At 41.0% G+C, this 23357-nt stretch overlaps 1 protein-coding gene across 4 annotated transcripts in view; it reads left to right on the forward strand.

Annotated features, from left to right (window-relative positions):
* Positions 1-23357, forward strand: part of ltbp1 (latent transforming growth factor beta binding protein 1) — a 108562-nt gene that overhangs the window by 24597 nt on the left and 60608 nt on the right. For all 4 annotated transcript variants that reach the window (XM_074645673.1, XM_074645674.1, XM_074645676.1 and 1 more), the window contains exons 3-5: positions 3158-3509; positions 8839-8990; positions 19005-19172. In XM_074645673.1, the coding sequence (XP_074501774.1) occupies positions 3158-3509; positions 8839-8990; positions 19005-19172 (672 nt within the window). The remainder of the gene's footprint in view (positions 1-3157; positions 3510-8838; positions 8991-19004; positions 19173-23357) is intronic.

The raw sequence follows: 23357 nt of genomic DNA on the forward strand, positions 1-23357 counted from the left end.
TTCATTATGTTATGAGGAAAAGGAAGAAAAAGAAGAAGAAAAAAACAAAAAACCTCCTCAACTGGCCGGGCATGGGCCATGATGCCTCAGCACCAACTGGGCTCCTCCTCCATATCCTCTCTCCTCCCTCCAATGATTTCCTCTGGATAGAAAAGGGCAGAAGCCCTGAGATATCAAACCAGGCTCACCAATTTACGACTTTACGAGGCTGCTTCCCCCGTCGGTGTGTGAAAGAGAGATACTGCAGCTCCTTCTGCTGCCGGAACACTTTACATCAACATATAAAACTAAAAGCTGCGGTCGAGTCGGACAGTTTCCAGCATCCCTCACTGAATTTACAGGAAGTCACAGGAAAAGTGACATCCTGTTACATCCTGATCTGTAGGCTACTTTTAGTTTTCAGACCAAGATGGGATTTATTTATATTTGTTTGTTAATATATGTGGAAATGTGCCTGTATCTGGCATTGTATTATATCCTTTATTATTTTTTAGGTCCGCCGTGTAAAGCACGTTATAATGAGCACTTGTTTTGATAAGTGCTCTGATTAGATTATATTAGATTAAACTTTTTGTCATTGCACATATATATACAGGCGAGGATTGTACGGATAAGAGTAAATATAAATAACATTCATTATTATTATTATCAACCACACAAGATGTGTTTGTTAACAGGTGAAACCTTCATTGCACAACATGAGACTAATATCCTACAATTTAGCGTTAAATATTACAATACAAACACAGAAAGTTTGGACTTTCTATAACACTGGTGTTCGCTGTCAAAACTAAGAGCCAATCAGCTCTTTGATCAGGTGACAGCCAGGCGTTTCCCATCATGCCATTGTTTTCCTCCGGTATATGAAAAAACATGATTTTTTTTCAGGTTACCTGTTTCATGTAATACTGTCACGATATAGCGACTGTTTTATAAAATTTCATTTTTTAATCATATTTGCTCCAATCTCGCCTACATCAGCTTTAAGTACAGTAAATATCAGACATTTTAAGACTTTTATTCAAGTAATATTCTATTAGGTGACTTTAACATCTACTAAAGTCATTTTCTGGTTAGATATCTGTACTTTTACTCAAGTGTGGCTTTCAGGAACTTCATCCACCACTGGGAGACCGTCAAAAAAGCCGGTAATTACACAGGGCTCTGTTCTCCCCAAGCAGATAATAGGGGCATCCATTTATCAACTACAAAGCCTGTCGCACAGACAACATGGAAGAAGTTTACACACTGTACTCCAACACACACACATGCACATGAATGCTTAGATATGTTTGGATAAAACCATACAAAGGAAGTTGATAGCAGATAACACACACATCCCGACCTTCCTCTGACTTTAATCATTCCTCAACATAAACATACTGTTATCTTACTAGTATTCTTACTAATATGATAAATACTAAACCCAAGTCGTAACGTGTTGAAGTAGTGAGGTTTGATCCAAAAGGTATAAAACTCCAACTGGTTCTCACAAAGGCAGAAGTACTAGAACACACAGACCCACACACTCGGCCACCTTCGAACGATACGCTCTGCTGAAAGCATTTCACTGTGTTTGTGTGTGTGTGTGTGTGTGTGTGTGCGTAAAGCCAGCGGGACAAATGACTCAGAAAGAGGCCCTCTCATTCTCCCCAGGGTTCCTGAGGGTGTGTCACCTCCTCACTAAGCTTGTTAGTCTAATTAGTGGCTTTGAGATTTGAGAAAATGATTAATGAATGGGAAACTAAATGGTTGATGAAAGACATCTGCTGGCATGAGGAAAAGTTACCTCCTCTGCTGTTGTCCACATTACTCAAGACAATCACACTCAGTACAATCAAGTGTTTTATTACCTCCGAAGGTCTAGGAAGGAGGTTATGTTTTCACCAGCGTTGGTTTGTTGGTTTGTTGGTTTGTTGGTTTGTCTGTTAGCAGGATTACTCCAAAAGTCCTCAATGGATTTGAATGAAATTTTTGTTCACACTGTCTTTTTTACAAATAAACCAAGAGTTGTAAACATAAGGTTTGTGAACGATTTGCCGATGCTAAAACACAAGCAATGCCCAGAACCCGTCCATCCTACGAGAAACAGCTATTAGCCGGGCACAGGCAATTTAAATGTCTACACCACCACTGCTTTATGTCAAAATGTCAGCTGCTGCAGCTTATTCAAAAGCTCTAACTCTAACTGTACTCAATGCCCTGTCTGTTGAAGCCAGTCTTTAGTTCTTATTTGGTTGATAAATGAAGATTCCCCTCATCCTCACCTCTGACACTGACAATGTTTGATATTGGACTGAACCCAGAGGTCCCGATTCTCTTAAAGTGATAGGCTTTAAAAAAAATTAAATAAGTAAAAAAAGACATCTATGAAATTCAACAGCAACATCTCTTTCCAGAAACACTGCCCTTGTTACTCTGGACAATCCACATCCACATCCACAGAACACAACATCTTACCGTTTTCATTGGAATGACTTTCTGCTGAAGAAATAATCCCATGACAGTGTGGTCTGTGGGAACCACCCATCCCATACCCAAATCCCAGTTTAACCACTGATTATGAACTAGAATTAGTCAAGACTGTAATTGGAACCAATATGTCATAAATAATGTTGACTATGGTAGAAACAGGACAAAAAAGAAAACTTTGTGGCTGCTATGTTTACCTCACTTTTTATTGAGGAACTGCCAAAATACACATAGTAGGGTACAAGCACAACACATTGCTCTAACCCACTGCTTCAGTCCGGGCGTTTGGTCCACACAAGTTCAATTGACAAGTTCAATTTACGACTTTCACACCAGCCTAAACTAACCGAGACAAACGGCAAACACACCAGACTTTGTTTGTTAGGTGTGAAAGCACCTTTAAAAATCTACATTTGAAACGGCGCTGATGTATGATTGCATATTCCTCTTGTAAAAGTGTGACTTGAACTTAGTTTTCATACTTTTACCTTCTAACATAATTGTAGATACCCTACAATGCAAAAATGAATGATGAGCATGAGTGCATTTAAAATCATGAAAGTCCAATTTATCCGTATGCTTGCATCTATTTACTGTCGTCACTCATCTTCATTCTCCATCTGTTTCTCCCTCCTCTCTTTCTTTTCTTCTCCTCTCTCTGCTCCGTCTGGATTCTGTGTTGTAGCCAACTGCATCCCTCAATGCCAGAACGGAGGAATGTGCCTCAGGCCTCAGCTCTGTGTCTGCAAGCCTGGCTCAAAGGGGAAGGCATGCGAACAGAGGACGGTGCCCTCACACCCCTATCCAGGACAGCCCGAGAATGGTCCCACCAACGGGGGGCACGCCACCGGTAACTCAAACGGACACACTACTGGACACAATGTGGTACCACAGCGGCCGATACCTCAGCAAGGTCATCCTAATAGTTATGCCTCTGCTCCCTCTCCGTCTAACAACGTGGCTCAGATGAAACTGAGTGTCAAGTCGGCCCCCCAGCTCGTGCGACCACATTACATCCAACAGCACATCCAACAACAGTAAGTAACACGCCTACATTCTACATTTATTTGTTCAGGTGAAATCAGCTGAGTTCCAAGCTGTCTTCCACCAGCTTCTGATGAATGTAGTTTCACTAACTCTGGGCTCCGGGAGAATGTCACATGTCTTTCATTGCCAAGCTGCCCATACATTCTGTTACTGATAACCCTGGGCATGGTAGAGTGTGCTAGTTTTTAAAAATGTTCTTAACCGATAACCGACCCTCGTTAACAGATTATTAACCGTTAACCGACAAGATTTGTGCGTCTCATGCAGCGGTGCGCCAGCTGCAGTGCAGGAGCACAGCAGACAACTGAGTCCCCAGTTCACCCGTTCGGGAGCGTTAACTTAGCACCCACGGTGCTGCGTGTACTGTCGCGAACATGCAGCCACTTTCCCAGTAAAAGTCTCCACCACACATTTAGTTTAGTTAACAGGTTGTCAGCTGTGTGTCTGCCCGGCGTAACTTTAGCAAGTGTCCGACAAACATTGTGTGTATTTGTGCTATGTTAGCAGCTCTAGCATTGCCAATGGCTACGTGCTCACCGCCGCCGCCACACACGTACAGTCTGTCAGCGCGGCGTAACTTTGACGAGTGCCCGACAGACCGTGTGTGTGTGTGAGGTTGTTGGTGGCGTTATAGCTGTGAACGTAGGTGTAGCAGTGTGTGTACAGTTTATTTGTCGGTGAATAAATGCTACGAAACTACTGCTCCTCCGCTCCGCTGAAGTGAGCTGAGAGACTGGAGTCAACTTCCTGCATCCCGCAACCCCGGCTCTGCCTCTTAAGGTGGGCTGGACCAGCTTATCTCCTCTGAGTCGCTCCTCTGAACCGCTCAGCTTTTTAATTAATTATTAATATTTCTTTTAACCGTTTTAACCGATAGCGTTAATCGGTTAAAATGCTTAATGCCGGTTAAACGGTTAATTATTAACATCCCTAGTGGAGTGATAGATTACCTGTTTAAGCACAATATGGAGAAACTGGGTTGATTAACCACAACGACAACAAAAAAGATAACCAAATCGAATAAAAGACAGATCACTCATATCCGAAAAAACACAGAAAAACATTCCACAATTGTCTTATTTTTTCTTAAATTTCTCAGTAAACCTGCGTAAGAGAAAAACAAGAAAACCCTACATTTAATCATGTGCAGACCACTGATTTGTTTTCACTCATCCTTGTGAATTAGGATTCTTTATAATAAGTTTAACACCACAGATGTGGATGTGAGGACAGAAATTGTCTGATATAACGATTGTTACCAAAAAAACATTTGCCGACTGTTTGATAACCTGTGTTAGTTCAAAATTGTTAACTTGTTGTTGTGGGCTTGACAGGATGTAAAACAGACGGACGGTTATTATCACCTGTAAATATAATTACTATATTCTACTATTCAGCTTTATCCAAATCATATTGTTTGCTTGTGCCTCAAAGGATTTATATGTCCTGAGGAGAGGAACCTTGGATTACACTGGCAGTTTGTATTGTCTGCCCAGTTCAGGCTCACATCAACATTAATAATAATAATAATAATAATAATAATAATAATAATAATACATTTTATTACATGGACATCCAGATGTATGTTTGCTTCACTTTGCCACATTTTCCCAGGTCTTGCTTTTACAGCAGTGACCCGCTCTGCTACAAGCTCATATACCTCTGACATCTTGGCCCTCCATTTTTTGGCTAATTGTCTCCACTGAGATGGAAAATCTGGTACAAATAATCAATCCTCACCATTGTGTTTCCTGGTGGAGTCCAGTATGATGTCTAACATTACCCTCACATGCTGTGAGGTTTCATCTGTGGATAATCACACAGGCAGTGTGTTTAATAGCACGCTGACTCTTTGACAACATGGTGAATGGTGAAGCCCGCAAGCTACACAGCTGCTGATACAAGCATAGGGAATATTCAGTGTTTTCTTTAAACATGGATCCCTCACTTTGAAGGCTGTGTTATTGTGGTTTGCCCGGTCAGTATAATTTCATTATCACCAACCATCGGTGTAATAATAGGTAGAATTTCTAGAAGTCGAATTGAAATGCCACTAACTCCTGCTGTGGTTAACTGTTGGTTCGGTCACCACAGCAGACGACTGGAGAATGTGCAGTTGCATCATACACAGTAGAAATGTCCCCAATGCCTTGACTGGTCCAATCGGTGAATGTAGACACAAAACACACACACCCACTTCCCAAAGATGATATTGGAGGCTGACGCCCAGAAACGATAACAGCAAAATAATAAGAAAAGAGAAAAATCCAGACAGAGGGCTGCAGGGTCTCTGTGGATACAGACACCAGCACAAACTACTGGTGGGTCAGGAATGGTGATTGAGACGGATTATTTTAGTACGAGTCTCTACATTGTTTCTTTAGGAAAATGCATAGTGTAAAAATACAGGAATTATCATGTAAGAAAGAACAGACTTTATTTATGCAGATGGACCTTATGACTTATGATTACCTCGTTTAAGATTGTTTGTTTGTTTTTCACTAAAAAAAAGTGTGTTTCTTGCAATAAAAATGTAAGGTAAAGTGATTGCAGTATGTTTTAGTGACATTTTAAGAGGTTTAAGCATATTTGAATTATTGTCCTGGTCATATCGTATATCACAATTATTCACACATCTCTCTCTCTCTCTCTCTCTCTCTCTCTCTCTCTATATATATATATATATATATATATATATGTATATATATATATATATATACTGTATATACATACATACATACATGTGCAGCTCAAAAAATTTGAATATCATGAAAAAGTTCAATATTCTTCGTCAGTTATTTAAGAAAGTGAAAATTGAATATATTCTAGACTCATTACACGTAAGCTAAAATGTTTCAAGCATTTTTTCATGTATTGTTGGGTTGGTTGTTTTTCATCTTCCTCTTGACAATACCCCATAGATTCTCTACAGGGTTCAGGTCAAGCACAGTAATATCATGGTCAGCAAACCGAGTTGGTAGTAGTTTTGGCACTGTGGGCCGGTGCTAAGTCCCGCTGGACTTAGCACCGGCATCTCCGTAAAGCTCGTCAGCAGACGGAAGCATGAAGTGCTCTAAAAGTTCCTGGTAGACGGCTGCGTTGACTTTGGACTTGATAAAACACAGTAGACCAACAACAGACATGCCACCCCAAATCATCACCGACTGTGGAAACTTCACACTGGACTTCAAGCAACTTGGATTCTGTACGTCTCCACTCCTCCTCCAGACTCTGCATGGGACCTTGACTTCCAAATGAAATGCACTTTGAACCACTGAGCAATGGTCCATTTCTTCTTTTCCTGCTTCTGACGTTGTCTCTGGTTCAGGAGTGGCTTGATACTAGGAATGCAACAGCTGTAGCCCGTTTCCTGAAGGCGTCTGTGAGTGGTGGCTCTTGATGCACCGACTCCAGCCTCAGTCCACTCCTTGTGAAGCTCTTCCAACCTTTTGAATCGGCTTCGCTTGACAATCTTCTCAAGGCTGCGGTCATCCCAAAATAATTTGGCCTCATAGGAAAAACTTGTTCTGTAGATCTTCACAGTACACTTGTGTAACAATCTGACTTGAGTGGGCTTTGATAAAGAAATCCTGCACTCGACAATGAGTAATGAGGAGGAGTCAAATACGGAGCACCCTGGACAGTTCCTGTCCACCGGCGTCAGGATCAGCACCTTGACGGCGGTTGTATCTCTATAGTTTGTTAAAAAGCTCCAACAGTTTAAAATTTGCTCAATACAGCTAACCTCATAATCTGTGTCCAGTGTTCTAAAGTGGTGTGTTAAGTATCCTCACTATAAAAGATGTTAGGCCTCACGTCTTTGCGTTACGGTGCTGGTCCTGTCTAACTACTTCTTCTGTGGAGGAAGTACACAATCTACAGCCTACATTACCCTAATGTACCACTAGAGGGAGTATAACTTTCCCTGCAATTACAACACACTGGAGAACCTCTCAGATTAGCTTTTCTGTGTTGACAAGCTGAGATTCATCGGCTGAACTGAGGAAAATCACTGTATAATGAAACAAATAGATGGAACTAGTTGAGGCATACTTTAATGTGCTAATTTGAAAACTTAATTTGCTCAAACTCAATCTAAGTTAAAAATATGGTCTCGACAAACGTCTGGTCTTCCTGACCTACCCTGCTGCGGATGGATGATTGCAATTATTATATAAAAGAAACTGATGAGAGAATTATGCTAGGCCTATACCTTCTGACATTGATATCAGCCCATCTGAGTGCATCAAGCAGTGACAGGTAACCTGCAGATTATTAAACTCTTTCATGGTTCTTACACACTGTGAGAGCCATCACAGTCTCTCTGATCCCCTCGGTCAGACAGTCAGACACCAGACACCTGTTACCCAAAACCAAGCACTGGCATACACTGCAGAGATATTCTTCCTTTCCCTCCCTGGAGGGAATATCTCAGTTGAGACATTGCTAATATGTGAGAGGGCTCTGGTGAGGTTCAGTGGGTTCATTACATTTGACTCGAGTATGTTGGTTCTCGTGGGGAAGAAGACTTGGACGACTCAAGTGTAGAGGTCGGCAGTGGATTGTGACACACCTTGCTCACTCAACCCCGACTCACTGATCTGTTTATGTAGAAATTAGTAAAATCTCTTCTCTGATATTTAAGACCAGAGGCTCTTGTAACCATTCCTTGGACATTCTCCAAACTCTTCTCTTACTTTTTTTCATTTAACGGCTCAGTCATTGCCAACGCACGCGGTCATAGATATGTTGTTGAGACTGGAATGAGATCTTCTGTTTATAACTGTCACTGTTCTCTCTGTCTCACAGCTCAGGTTTGAAGCTCTTTGTTGTTGCCAAGCCTCCATAGAAGTAGTTGTTGATCTGGTACCATGACATTTTGTGTTCATACAATAAAAGTACTGAAATGCTTTACTGTTTTGTTTTTCTGCTATAATGAAAAACTCATACACAGTTCTGCATCGCTGACTAAAGCGACTGGAAAATCAAATAGAGAGTCAAAAGTCTGACGCACTATTAAAGCGGGTAACAGGCAGGCAGAATAAGTGGTTGGGTCGCTTAGTATATATATATATACATATATGTCAATGGAAAAGCACCATAGTCAGCCATAAAGTTCTGCATAGATACTGAAAAATATTCTAGTCTTGTTCCTGGCTACTAGAAAACAGGAATGATTTTAATGTGTATGGATATCTGTCTTTGTCATTTTGTCATGTTTCTTAAGAGGTTTATGTTACCATTTAATTTTCTTCTTCTTCTTTTTTTTTTAATGCATATTCTATTTGACAACTTATTATGTTCTTCTTTTACCTCCAGGATCCGGCCCGTGCCCATGCACCCAGGTCAGAGCCAGCCGTTTGTTATAAAGCCCAAATACTACCACAAACACACCACGCGCACACAGACGCATGTCCAATCCCAACCTGAGAGGCCGATCCCCCTGACAGTGGGACACAACCACATCCATGGTGAGTAAATCTACAGATCCCCCGTTTACTTTCATTTGTATGCAAACGGTGTTCCCGAAGAGTGTCGATTTTTGAATGCATTGTCCTAATGCCACTGTGGTATGAAAATCAACCTTCAGAGACCTGATGCTACTTAAGGTCCATCACAGTGAAAATCATTAGTGCTAGTATTATTTCCAAGAGTTACCGGACTTTCACCTTGTTAAATATTAAAGCAGTCATGATGATCACGATGATGGCTTACCTTTAAGTTGAGTTTTTTTTTTATACATATGGGAATAATTTGACCAAACCAATGGATGCCTGCAAGGAAGGAAAAAACACAACAAACTAAGGCATTGTGCATAACTGTACATCATTTTATGGTTGGTAGGTTACAACATGTATAAACACTGATTGTTTAGGTTTAGAAAAAGCAGGTTTGATTGTAAGTTTTACAGAATGACAGCCCTGAAGGGTGAGTATTGAGACACTTTGTAACACCACAGTGGAACAATTCATCATCCGTTTGATATATGTAAACAGAGATAAAATTGTTTAGCTGTGGTTCAGATGGGACCGACCTCCGTTATGTCAGAGGTGGATGACTGAGCCTATATCTGTCTTTTAATAAGAAATCAGTTTAAACTAGCTGTGGGAGAGTCGAGGACAGCTTCACATGTCACATATGTTGTATGTTATGTATATAGAAGTCAGCGTGCTTTCAAAGACATGCCGTGGTGAAGGAAAATGAGGAGGTTTATTATTAATTATCTGTACTTCCAGTTGAGAGACAAAGAGGAGCGGCTTGTCACTACAATGAGAATAGCCGGTCCACCTTTAAAGGTCAGTCCACCTTAAGTGAGCCTGGGCCGAAGTCGTCACTAACTTTGGGGCTAACTCCTTCACTTTAATCAGCAGGTGGCAAGCAAGACACAGGAACTTGGCTTTGGTCTTGAGGAGTTGTAGCATTTATTCACTGACACTCTGTACTGCTACATTTACAGCTATTACCTTACTACTAACTTTATATTCATCGTCACACAAATAGCTCTAATAGTTTTACTTCTCTCGGTACAGTAGCATATCAAGTACAACTAACAGTGATATCACTCCGTAATTCCAGTGTCTCCGCTGCTGTCTCATCATGCTAAGATTTTTTCCACACTCTCTAACGTGAGTGAGGAGGCGGGACTTGGATTGTTTTACACCAATAGCAACCAGTTATTTCACTTTGAACCAATAAGCTTATTTGTTGTCAAGTTGTTGACCAGTAGAACACCTCCTGATGCAAAAGTAGACCTCTGAGCAAAAAGGAAATAAAATAAATAATAATAAATTAAATACAGAATAAAAATAAAGAATGTGCTTATTAATGAAATAAAATGAATTCTCAGTGAGGGGAAATAGCTCTACATGTTTTAGTAACAACTGGCTTTCCCACAGGGTTACACTAACATCAGAAAAAATGGATGAAATTGTATAAATAAGTACAGTTCTGTTTTCAAAGTCAAACTTTGTTTATGGCGAGAAATCCCAGTGAATCCTAGAAAAAAGTGTGATATATTCCCGGGAAGTAATCATTTTAAAACACTGGAAAACCTTCAACCTTAATTTATACACACATGCCACATACAAACGTACACAGAACACGTCACATCTGCTCTCACACTGTGAGGATATGGGGAGAATATGGAGCTTGCAATTGGGCAGTAACAGGATTTGTTCAAATTGCAGCTCCAGCGGTAATGGCATAAAGACTTAAGCATTGCCTGCTGCTTAGGGCTGTCGAAAATGAGTTATTAGTCTCATTTTCTGAGGGCAATTTCAGACAAAGACAGAGTGTGAGAGTTAAGATAGGAGAGAGATGGAATAAAATAACTGTGTCATTTGGGGGAGAACCCCTCAATTTGCTGAAACAACAAGGGCCTGGATGGATATGAATGGTGGGGGAAGGCTGTCGAGAGCGGAGTCTGAATACCTGTTATGTACCCCCCATTAAAGTCTCTCTGCTACTCACCAGCCTTCCCACAGAAGACACATTATCTTCCATTTATAGTTTTAAAGTGGAACCCATAACACCCATGATACTTCCCTGTGCATTGTATGTATTTATAGACAAACAGCTAATACACCACACCTTCAGCTATGTAAGGCGTAGCTTCCTATGATGGCTGCTATTGGTTTGTGGTATTCACATTTTTTAAGAGACACATTTTATTTTTGAGCTGCCCAAACCAACTGGACCAACTTTGGCTGGCAGTCAAACTCTTATAGATCTGACAGATCAACAGCAGCTATAATTCACCAGCTTGTGGTTGGTTATTTTGGTTTGTCAGAAATTCAAGGCCAATGTCAGACTCGCCAATATACATCTATGAATAAGTCAATATTTTTCAAAGAATCTGTAGACTGCAGTTTGAATGGTTGTGCCTCTGGCCACAGCCAGGCGGACCGACTTGGGGATATTAAAGGGTGGGTCAGCAGACAGAACAGTGTTGATACTTGGTTTTTACAGTGCTGTAGACTCAAGCAGCCCCAGCCATGGCCACAGTGACCCAGACCCAGTTTCAAAATAACCTCAGCTCAGTTTAAGCTAGTCAGCTAGTAGTTTGTAAATGCCAGAGAAATGGCCAGACATCAAGGGGGAAATGGGACACAAACACATAGGGAGGGAAGACAACAGCCACCAACATTTCCAATTCATTCATATTCAACAGCAGCAGATGGCCGCCCACACAGAGCCGCGTTCTGCCCAAAGTTTTCTACCCATTAAAGGGACGTTTTTTCTTGTCAATGTCGCAAGAATGCCAATGTCGCATATAATGCATGCTCTTGTTTGGTCTCATAACTGTTATGATTTGACGCTGTATAAAAAATAAACTGAAATAATTAATGAATTACAACATTTGTTGGGAAAGTGGAGAGAAATAACTGGTTTTATATAGTTTTAGTTCACATTTACTAAGATAATTTATCAGTGGCACACTAAACATTCCTCGGCATTCTTTCCCTTTTTGTGTAGGAAATGAAAACAAAATCGGATTTTGATGTCTCCTAATGAAAGTATAAAGAAAAAGACAGCAATGCACACTGATATCACATGAAGATTGTAAACATTGGGGCTTTAACTTCATTGATACCAGCTACATAGTTAAAGTAATAATGACAGACTGTGTGCCAGTGTACCAAGGCCCCAATAACCCTCTAATTGTACCCATTCTGCCAACCGCATCAGCTTTTCAACTTCCGTTAAACAGAGCAACGTGAGCTGCCATTTCAATCATATTATGAAGATCATGTTGTCTAACCCCTGGTTCTGGTCAATTCAGGCCTACCCACTGACAGCAAATTTGTATATCTACAAATACCACTTAAGGCCTCTGAGCCTAATTTAGGGAATACCACGGCTGGTTTTTGCCCAGTATGCAGTCAGCGCTACACTGTGTGAGAGTAGCAGACGCGTTTGCTCTTCTAAAACAGGAAGCTCGCAGCCTTTCTTTCAGCCCTGTCTCACGCGACAGACGGCCTGTCAGCAACTGGCTTTGGTGCCACATCTGGGAAAGTTATTCCCCGTCTCCCCTCAACTATCCCTCAGCTCTCCCACACTGCCAAAACACCCTCAGACAAATGTTAATAATCTTGGCCCTGACTGAAGGTTTGGGCAGAGAGGATCACTTCGCCATTGCCGCAATGACCAAATACGAGTGCCATGAAGGTGTGCAATCAGAGAACGGATTTCTGGCACAGCTTCACCGAGTTCTAAAACTCCAGCAACACTTGTAGTATACAAGACAAGTGTTCATTCATGCTCCCCAGCAATAAACCTTTGAGGTAAAAAAAAACAAAGCTTATCTCTCTTGGAGTTTTTCTTTTGAACTGAGAAAACCTCTTTGGCTGGGCTAAATCACTTCCATGCCAGGCACCTTGATGTAGGCCAAAAGCTGAAACACGTTGGTCTCTAAATAAAGTTTATACTACAAGTGTTACTGGAGCATCGACCTCTCATGATGGTGTAGGAAGAGTACTCCACTTCTTTAGCATTGCACTCCTATTGCATTGTCGGACTCACGATTGACAATTGAAAAAAAAAAAGGATAAAAATAGATGCAGCTATTCCTCTTCCTTTTCAAAACCTGGTGCCAAAAACCGACAGTGCAACTGACCTCCAACAGTGCGATCGGAGATGCAGGTGTGTTATGCTAGTAGCGGCTAATGTAGCTTCAAGCAGAGATGAGAAGAGCGGGCTAAAGAGGTCTGGTAAAATATCTTATTTCTAACTCCACATCTCCAGATTTTTTTTACTTTTCAAACTTGTAGTCTGCAACCCCAACTGACACTGACTCAGGTGACATCACTGGATGACATTTATCAGACTTTGCACAGCTCTTTCTGGAGACACTAAAGGCTTTATACAAGTTTTTTTCCCACACATATTAGATTAAATCGGATTAGATTGTCATTGCACAGAGTACAGGTACTGAGACAACAAAATGCAGTTCAGCATCTAACCAGAAGTGCAAAAAGCAGTAAATTGCAGAGTAATGTACATAATAATATACAGAATAAAATATAGAATCAATAGAATAAAGGGGTATGAATACATTAGATATGCAGAGTATGAACAGTATTAACAATGTGTATGGATACACCGTATACTGTATGAACATAGTAGGCAATGCGGGTATAAGTACAATTATAAAATAAATAGTGCATAGTGTAATTACAGCAATGCTAATAGTAAGATATTATATACAGAATAAACAGCTGGAGGTGTGATATGAATACAGTGAATACACTAGATGTAATATATATATATATATATAGTATAGACAGTAGTATAGAGGCACAAAGCCTCGTGTTGTGCACACGCCGCCATCTTGCAGTAGTACTCCCCGAGACCTGGACACAGACTTTGATGTGTAAAATTGGTGCTATGTAAATTGGTGGAGTTGTCCTTTAAGCATGGGCCAGAAAAAGTAAAGATGATACGTTCACAACACGCACTTGGACCGATATTGCCATATACTGTATATACTGGTACCAATAATTTACATAGATTGATATTTAATCGTTAACCTCCTACAGCACACCCATCTTTCTTGTCAAAAGGCTGGACTGTATTTGAGCCAAATTACTCTACTGTTTATAAAATCCATTCAAAGACCCTTTGCCACCATATGAAGCCAGCAAGGGAGACAAACTTCTATTTGAGACCAAAGAACCTTAAAGAGAACCTATACTTTGATTCTCTCACAGCCATTAAATGCGTTCTTAGTCAATCCTGACATCAGCGTCTGTACTGCACACACTTTACTTCTGAGGCCTGTGCACTTTTAGTCCCTTACATGGATCACACAAAAACCTCCTGTGGTCCAATGGAAAACATCAGACAGACCCCCCCCTGCAGCCTGGATGAATCTCTCCCTCAACATTTTTGTCCTTCAAGTTGATTGATGTCTATGTTGTGTCTGAGATGCTCTCCTGACTCCCTCTCCATATGCTTGACACAACCAAAGTGATCCGCCAGCAACGTGCGCATACTTACAGAGGCATAGACACGAGGAGGAGGGAAGGGGATTTCAGAGGATTTGGAAATGTTTTATCATCGCTATGGCCGCTACCGCTCAGAGACTTGTCAAAGTAGTTTTGACGGGCTAGGATGGGTGTGAAAACAATACACTGCTTGTCTATTTCTACATGTGAAGAGAATTTGCAGTGATTTTCCTCCTCTGAAGCAGATATCTACCACCTGTCATCTACCAACCACATTTAAACTGACCAGAGTAAACAGCCATGAAAACTCTATCACTATTTAAGTGATTGGATTCTGTGGGAAATTCACAGTGTTGTGCCAAAGGGTCCTAACATACCGAGCTGGCATTTTAGCCATCAAGCGTCATGGGGCTGTAGGTTTCCTGTACTTTTTGCGGTGTGTCCAGCAGTGCGGTGCCCTCATCAGCAGTTGATGAGAGAGAGAGAGCTGTCTGACTGGCTGTTAAGTTTAGTGAAGCAGTGATTTTAACTTTATAACATTTTGACAGTATAGGACAGTTAAGACAGTAAACTGCACTTCATATGTAAAATCAGGGGAGTGCCAAGTGGTCTTAGGGCGTATTCACACCTGCCTTGTTTAGTCTGGTTGAATCGAACCCTGGAGCGTTTACCCTCTCGGTGCGGTCCGTTTGGGCAGGTGTGAACACAGCAATCGCACTCGGGTGCAGCACCAAAACAAGCGAACCGAGACCTCCTTGAGACCTCCAAACGAATCGTTCCGGCCCAACTGGAGAAAGCACCGTGCCTTTTGGATTCAACCAGCTCCGGTAGCAAGCTGCGCTGTGCATGTCAACACAAGACACCAGACAACATTACTACAAAAGAGCCTACGCTTGCCCTCGCTATTCACATCAGTACTAAACAAGTGTTATGTCAGGCAGAAATATTTTCGGCCGATGAGCATGTCACAGATTAGGAGGGTTAATGCACGCCTCCTCCTCCGTCCTCCGTACATCTTGATATCAAGGCCTATCGAAGGAGGCTGGGTCTTTGGGGTACAACACATGCGCAGTAAAATCTGGTCAGCACTCGCCGAAATTGAGCAAATCACAACGCACGACCGCAGCTTCAGTTACACCCCAGGACCCGTGTTCCGCCCGTGTCCCAGCCTCATTCACTAGGCCTTGCTTGTTCAAATTAAAATGCTCAACATGGCAAATTAAAAAAAAAGTTGTAAGTGAAGTGTCCCTTGAAAATATTGAGTTAAGGATAATTAAATATTGGTAACAAAATCTGTATGCTTCATTCCTTCTTTCTTCCTTTTATTTCGATCCGGAGGCTGCTTTAATAATAATAATAATAATAATAATAATAATAACAATATAAAATAATAATAACAGCAAATGTTATGGGAATATCACGTATTGAAATGAAACATTTACAAACCTCCTCTGATTATTAATTGTGCATTGGTAGGCTATAAACTATCCCTTAGCTATAAAACAACAAAGGCATACATTTCAGATCATCAGAAAATAATGCATCGTAATTATGAATGAAGCAATCAACACCTGGGCTGTAATCCCATTTGTCTGGTGCTGTGGCTAATCTACATGATAAACCTATATACTGTATACTGTATATAAGTATAACATTATTATTTTAATTGTGGTGTGCTTGAAACCGAGACTGTCCCGGACAAACCGGGACGTCTGGTCACCGTAAACAAACACCAAAATACCGGTGCCTCCATCACCCATATTGATAACCTGTGAAATTGAGCACGCAGCTGTGTTAGCTAGTAACGTGCCCCCATAGTTTAACTGGTTATATGGCCCTGAATCATACCCCCGATTCTTTTACATTAACGATATGTCTTCTCAATAAAATGCATAATCGATTCAAAGCCAAGTCTAACGTAGCTTCAACTTAACGTTATCTTTCTAGCTAACATTTAACCAGCCAATAAGTTAGCTAAAAAGACACACTCACGTATCCTACCTTTGTGGGTTTTGTGGTGACGGATGAAGTAGGATGTTGTGGTGGTCGCGTCACTGATTTTTGAGCCGCAGACCTTACATACCGCTGTTCTCTTCTTACTACCGTCATCGACAACATAATCATTGAATCCAAATTTTATTATTTTTGTAGGCCTCTCTATGACAGCTCGCTGTCTCCGCCGTTGGCCTCTGCTGCGTCCTAGTAGGTTGCAAGGTTTGCACGCATTGTACTAGAAATCACCCGATGTTTCAAAAACAAAACGTAACTTCTCAATATCTAGAAAAATTAAAATATTTAATTAAAAAAAAAGTCACGCATTCGAGTCATCCTTCTTAAGTTTAAGTCAAGTCTCAAGTAGTGAATACCAAATCAAAGTCAAGTCGAGTGTTTTATCAATGTAGTCAAGCAAGTCTCAAGTCCTCAAATTTGCGACTCGAGTCTGACTCGAGTCAAGTCATGTGACTCGAGTCAAGTCATGTGACTCGAGTCCCCCACCTCTGCAGTTAAGTATGATCGAAAATATACACCTGATTCGACTGTTATCAGGCCATTTAATAGGCGTTATCAGTCACTGTAAGCACCATCGATATAGGTCATTAGGGGCCTACTACGCCTACAATGTTGTGAAAGTGAAACTTAAAAGCAACACGTTCTAACACATAAAATTGAATGAAACGTCACGTTTTGAACACAAACAAAAAGACTTCTTTAGGTTTAGGCAAAAAAACAACAACACTTAGTCAAGTTTAGGGAACACCATGTTTTGGGTCAAATAACTACGAACACAAAGACAACTACACATTGTTGGTTTCACACGGGATGCAAACTCCAGTCTCCTGGGTGAAAACCCTGTGTTTTGTGTCCCATCCATCACCCCCAGCCTCCGTCCTTTATGGAGTTTCACACTGTAGCGCCTGACTTCCGCTTCTACTCCTGTCATAATTACTACAGTCGCTAGAGGTCGCTATCGTGTTCTTTTATACCTTCTTTTGGAGATCTACCATGTGAATAGGTGATAAAACCTACTAGTAGGTGTATTAGGCCCCTATTTACCCACATCTATGGGGCTTATAGCAACTGTTTCATAGCCTGACAACAGTCTAATCGGCTGAAACATAAGTCACTTTTACCACGTTTAGAAAATGACTGATGTAAATGGAAATCTAACAGCATCAATAAACATTGATAACTTCAATTTAGTTGTTGTGAAATGTAGGCGTTCAAAATAATCTATCAATCTATTTGTGAGTAAGCAGTTTCCAGTTTTGTGATTTGGAATCTTTTGTTTATGTTTTGGCTCATGTATGGTTCCTTTAATGAAGCGAGAACCTTCCTATTTCTTTTTTGGGGATAATCTTCCCATCAAAGTGAATTGGGCAAACCATGTTTAGACTTCAAATCTTGGACATCCATATATGGTCCTGGCAGCATTTCTAAAACCACCTTTCCACTGGCATTTGGTTGTAACCACTACATCATATTAGGTCCCTCGAAAATAGTTAATTTTTGCACCTATTAGCAAATGTTTAGGTAGGCTGGGGCTTCTTATCCAGTGGTTTTTCCTGCCTCTCAGGTTTAGAAAACATTCCTCCGGCTGCTTGGCCTCACTCCATGCGTCTGCACTGGTGTGAACAGCTGACAGCCACAGACAAAGCACCGAGCACTGGAGACAGGGGTTTGGAGCTGACGCAGGGATGCCAAGAACAACCGCAACCGGGAAGAGATATTAAAAGTGAATCAAGTTGAAAGAATTGGAGGAAAAAGCTAAATGTGCCTGAAGAGATGTAAGGTATTGGTGTACAGTAGGTAGAAAGATTAAATGTGTCAGATACTTTGAGATGGAATCCAGTACGTCTGTCATAGTTTGGACTCTATCAGTCTGTACTGAGGGCTGGGCTTATGAGGGTGGGGAGGAACTCGGCGGACAGGGAAATGGGTTGATAAGCTTTTGTCTTCCAGTACTTCAAAAGACTACTGCTCTTTTTCTTTATTTGTGGTGGTTAAGTTCCTGAGCATAGTTTGCTAAACATCAACAGTAAAAACTAAGTAGGAAGATAGAAAACCAGGGAGCAAGGAAAGCAGGCACAGAAGCGGAAGGTGGCATGCCTGCTGTTTGTCTGTTTTGGAATAAAGCTCAGTATGCTCATATGCCAATATCCACCTCTCAGAGACTTATAATGAAGAATTGGAAGACATCCCAGAGTTTTGTTTGCTGACTTCTCCCTCTCCCAGATTTTTTTTTCTTTTCTGTATTCCTGCTCACATTTCAAAGGCGCCACTGGATTTAGGAGCAGTGGAAGAGGAGGAGAAACAGATAGAGAGGGGTAGTTGGAAGTGCAGGGAGGAGACACATCATACGTTTTTTCAAAATTTCAAATTACACAGCCCATTTTTGTGTTTTTGTTTTGACTGGGGCCTCGCCGGCTGATTGTGTCGAGCTGAAGTGATTTAACATTTTCCCAATGGATCAAAGAATAACCAGAGTTCGTCTGCTCTCTCTCCCCGTCCTCCTGGTTTATGCCGTGTTTTCGGTGGCAGTGGGCAACCACACGGGAAGGATTAAGGTGGTCTTCACACCAACCATCTGCAAATTAACCTGCGTAGGAGGCAGATGTCACAACAACTGCGAGCTGGGAAACACCACCACCATCATAAGTGAGAACGGCCACGCTACAGACACCCTGACAGCACCCAACTTCAGAGTAGGTAAGAGATCCGCACTTTTGTATATTGCTATTGAGAACCTGTATACTCCCCAATTCACTCTGGTGTACAGGATCGCACTCTGACACTGACTGCAGTTGCACAATCTGACCTGGGTGCTGCTATTAACGTATAATACTATAAACTTACATAATCTCAAATGCATTTATATTAACAATGGATCTAATGACTATGTGCGAAAGGAAAGGAGTCATTTGACGAACCCGCTGCAGCCCCCCTCATCTCTATGGAGTGTTTTAGCATCTTTTAGCTACTTGTTTTGGTTTGCTGCTCACAAACTCTGCTCTCATCAACCAAAAAGATCTGATAAACTCACTTTACACAACCTGCCCGACACCCAGCAGCAGACAGACAAAGTCGGCGACTACCGTGTGAAAATAGTGGAGCATTTAGCAGCTAAAGAGACAGATTTATTTTATAACGGGGGGGGGGGGGGACAGAGCAATTGTGTTCTAAAATATTCCCTATATCAACTTTATAAAGTGGTAATATGTCAATGTTGTGTCAGAAAATTAATCTGGTTAATGTAGTTAATTTCCGAGACTTAAGTATAATGTAATGCAGTCACTGTGTCCAGTGTTTGTTGGTCAAGAAATATCTGAATGTGTCACTTTTTTCTTTAATTTTTCTACATGTTTAATAAACAAGATGGAAATTATAGTTGAGACAGCTTTGGAGTTGATAAAGGGTATTTGTTCACTTTTAATGCTATTAAGCTAGCAGTTTCTCTCTGCTTCCAGTGTTTGTTTCACAGCTATCCACGTTCCAGACCCATCTCTGTACTTGATAGGTAAACATTACTTTAAATTCAAATTGTTAGATGTAAGACTGATTACTGATTAATACAGCCATTTACTAGCATTGTTTTTGAGATTTATATTCCCAAAGGTGTTCAATAAAAAGTTGGACAAACTCAAAGAAATTTTCAAATTCAGTCGAGGGCAACTTTTTCTTGGTTGACAAACTTATTTATTTAAGAGTAACCCTCATCTTGAGCTCTATAGGAGATCAAAAGACTTGTAACTTGATCAGTTTGCTTGATTGTGCAGTAGATCCTCAAAGAGTTAGCAGAGGTAGAAGTATACCCACATGAACACATCTGAAACTACTATACAATAGCCTCAGAAGGCTTAAGGACAACAACAGCATAAGGCTACTGTTTCAAAATCAAAGAATACATTTAGCACTCACATAATAAAATAACTTTTTAGCACTATAAGAGCGCTATATTTTGAATTTACGTCAAATCAGCTGGGAAAGGTGCGTAGAAACAGCTGTTTGTGGCGCTAGAAACAGCTGTTAGCACTTTTAGTGCTCTCTCGCTCTATCTCTACCTATCTCCACCTCTCACCTACACACACACATACACAGCCTCCACACACAACAAACAGCGCTGTCCATGGTTCCCAAACAATGCTGCTGATAAACAATGCACATGATCGGTAAGTCAAATTGCAACCCGCAGTAGTGGGAGTGGGTGACTCGATTAAAGTGCAAGTTTTGAGATCAAACACAGACACAATTCAGGCTTTTGTTCCTAAAAATATTAAATCAGACTCCAAAAGCTACCCGGGCCGCAGCCCCCCTTCCGCGGTCTATGCTAACCCGTGGATCCATCTTGATAGGCTACCTGTCAGTTAATTTGGCTCTTAGCTCTTACAGTTTCCTTTAGAAATCTAGACGCATTGTCTGTATGTTAGAAAGAAATTATAACATGTTTAAATTGGTTTGATGTGTCAGGTAGTGAATCAAACGTGTAGGGTAAATTTATGTGAATTGAGTGTGTACAATAATATTACAGCCTCAGGTTACCATGAAACAAGATCTGTGTTATGGAGCACGTGATGTTCTTTTAAGTGTTGCACAGACCCGGCAAACTGTGTCTGAACCTGCCTCGGTTCCTTACAAGGAGCAGATCTCCAGCTCTGACACATGCAGAAACATGGAACAAGATGAATTCCTGTCTGACTCAGCTGAACAAATTAGTATAACTGGACTAACACCAGCTCAAACATGAAAAAACCCCACCAGACTGTTAACTCTGGGTGACGTGGAGTGATGGTTTTCTTTTGTTTGGGATGGATTTGTAGTAATGTCAGGGTTCACTCGTAGCAGTTAAATACATTTCGCTTCAAGATCAACATTTGTGAACAGGGCAGGATCTCGCTGCAGTTAAGGCTAAAAGCGATGAAGTTCATTGTGCAGTTACGCTTCCGCAACAAAGCCGTCAGTCGGCATGCCGTTATCAGCAGTGCAGAGCAGCGGCCAGGAGCTAGCCAGTAGCAGTGGCACCGGCAGCCATATGTACGCACCGTGCAGTTGCATACTGCTGTTACTGCCTGACTGTTTTTATGATGATGACGCTAAACAGGCCCGGTTCTACGAGTGTGCAAAAGCATGCATTGCACCCTCAGTTGAAAGTTGAATAATAAATGCCAAGCGCACGATGGTAGAACTAGGCCGCAGACTGTGTGGGCTTCTTTATGCGCACCTTCGTCCAAAAGGGCTGGCTGAAGGTATATCTCAGCAAACGGAGATCGGTACCTCATGAAATGTCTGGAGGGTTCAGAGCGTCACGACATGAAGACACATCACCACAAATCTGCACGCAAAGACAGACAGAGGAAGATTTTCCATCAAGAAGTTCCTATGATAAATGTAGAAATAAAAAATAAATAAAGTGATCAGACCAACGCTAAATTAGCAATAATTGTAATGTATCTCAGCTGGTATGGTCACATGGTGATTAATGTTACACAACAGCGTTTGCAGTCGCATGAGATGCTACGTTTGCTAAAAAGACAGTTGGAAAGGGGCTATGATTTAAGATTGCCAAAATGCCAAACTCGAGACTTCAAAGCGGCAGTCCACAAACCAATGGGTGATGTCACGGTGACTACGTCCACTTCTTATTTACAGTCTATGACCTACCCAAGTATTTCAAATGTAGTTATTTTAACCCAAACCACATTCCTAAACCTAACCAAGTTGTTTATTTTGAAAAGACCGTTTGCTTGTAACGTATGCGAAAATTATCACGTGTTGCTAGACATTCATAGGAGAACACATGAAAAATGAGGAATAACTTTTTGTCAGGTATCATTAGAACCGTTGTATGAAGATACGTTGCAGTAGACCGCTCTCTCTTTAGGAAAAAATAATTCATGGAAGAGAGGCTCGTGGCATTTGCTTGTTTTTTATCGAAGTTGAAAAGTATTGTTAGAACAGCCAGTAACGGTCCAGAACAGAAGATACGTCAAGCTGTTAGTTAACTGGAGAGTTGATAATAATTGTAATGACTATATGTTTGACCTGTTAAAGGTTCTACTGTATCTTTTGGAAAGATTTCTTAGCAAAGGCTCTAAGGAAGTGAATAATTCATATAGTGTTATATGCTGGTTCACATGTTAGGTGCCACCGTATTAATGGTGGTTTGTTTACTTCGACTACTGCCAACAACAAAGAGTCATCCATAGGTTGCATCAGTCAAAAAATACAGAACAGTAAAACAGATATTTATTTATTACTTTTCCGACCTACTGTTGGTATTTTGAGAGAATGTTGCAGATTCACATGGATGTGACTGAAGGTGGAGAAATAGAGCTTTACTCTCATGTGCCTGTCCAGGCTTGCCTCATTCCTCCCCTGCCTGACTCTTTCTTCCCATTCTTCCTCTCTCTTTCTCATCTGTGTGATAGGGTGCAGACCTGAGCCAAGGAACTGGTTGCTGAAAGTTTATTTGCAGTCCAGACCGAGCTCAAAGAGCCGAGACAGAATAAATCGCACTTGTCTTGTTTATCATACTTACCCGATGAGAGAGGCGGTTAGGGAGGACTGTTGATTCATGATATAATGGAAGGAAGGGGAGGATCTTTTATACTAGGCCCACAACCCCCTTGATGACACGTTGGCCAATTAACAGAGCCGGCTAAGTCCAGAAGATGAGGCTAAGGAAAGATATAAACGTATGAAAATGTTTTGTAATTTTAGATTGTCTTGTATTGGAGAGTATGCATCACGTACTTGAAATAATGATCATATCACAGTTAGTTTAACTTTGTTTTTAACCAAATGTAGTCTAGTTATATAGATGCCTCAGGGCTGTCACATTGTTTCTAGTTATATAGTGGTAAACTTAAAACAAAAATGTTTTACTGTACTTTTAGG

The sequence above is a fragment of the Sebastes fasciatus genome, chromosome 9 (assembly GCF_043250625.1).
Source record: "Sebastes fasciatus isolate fSebFas1 chromosome 9, fSebFas1.pri, whole genome shotgun sequence".
Taxonomy (NCBI): Eukaryota; Metazoa; Chordata; class Actinopteri; order Perciformes; family Sebastidae; genus Sebastes; species Sebastes fasciatus.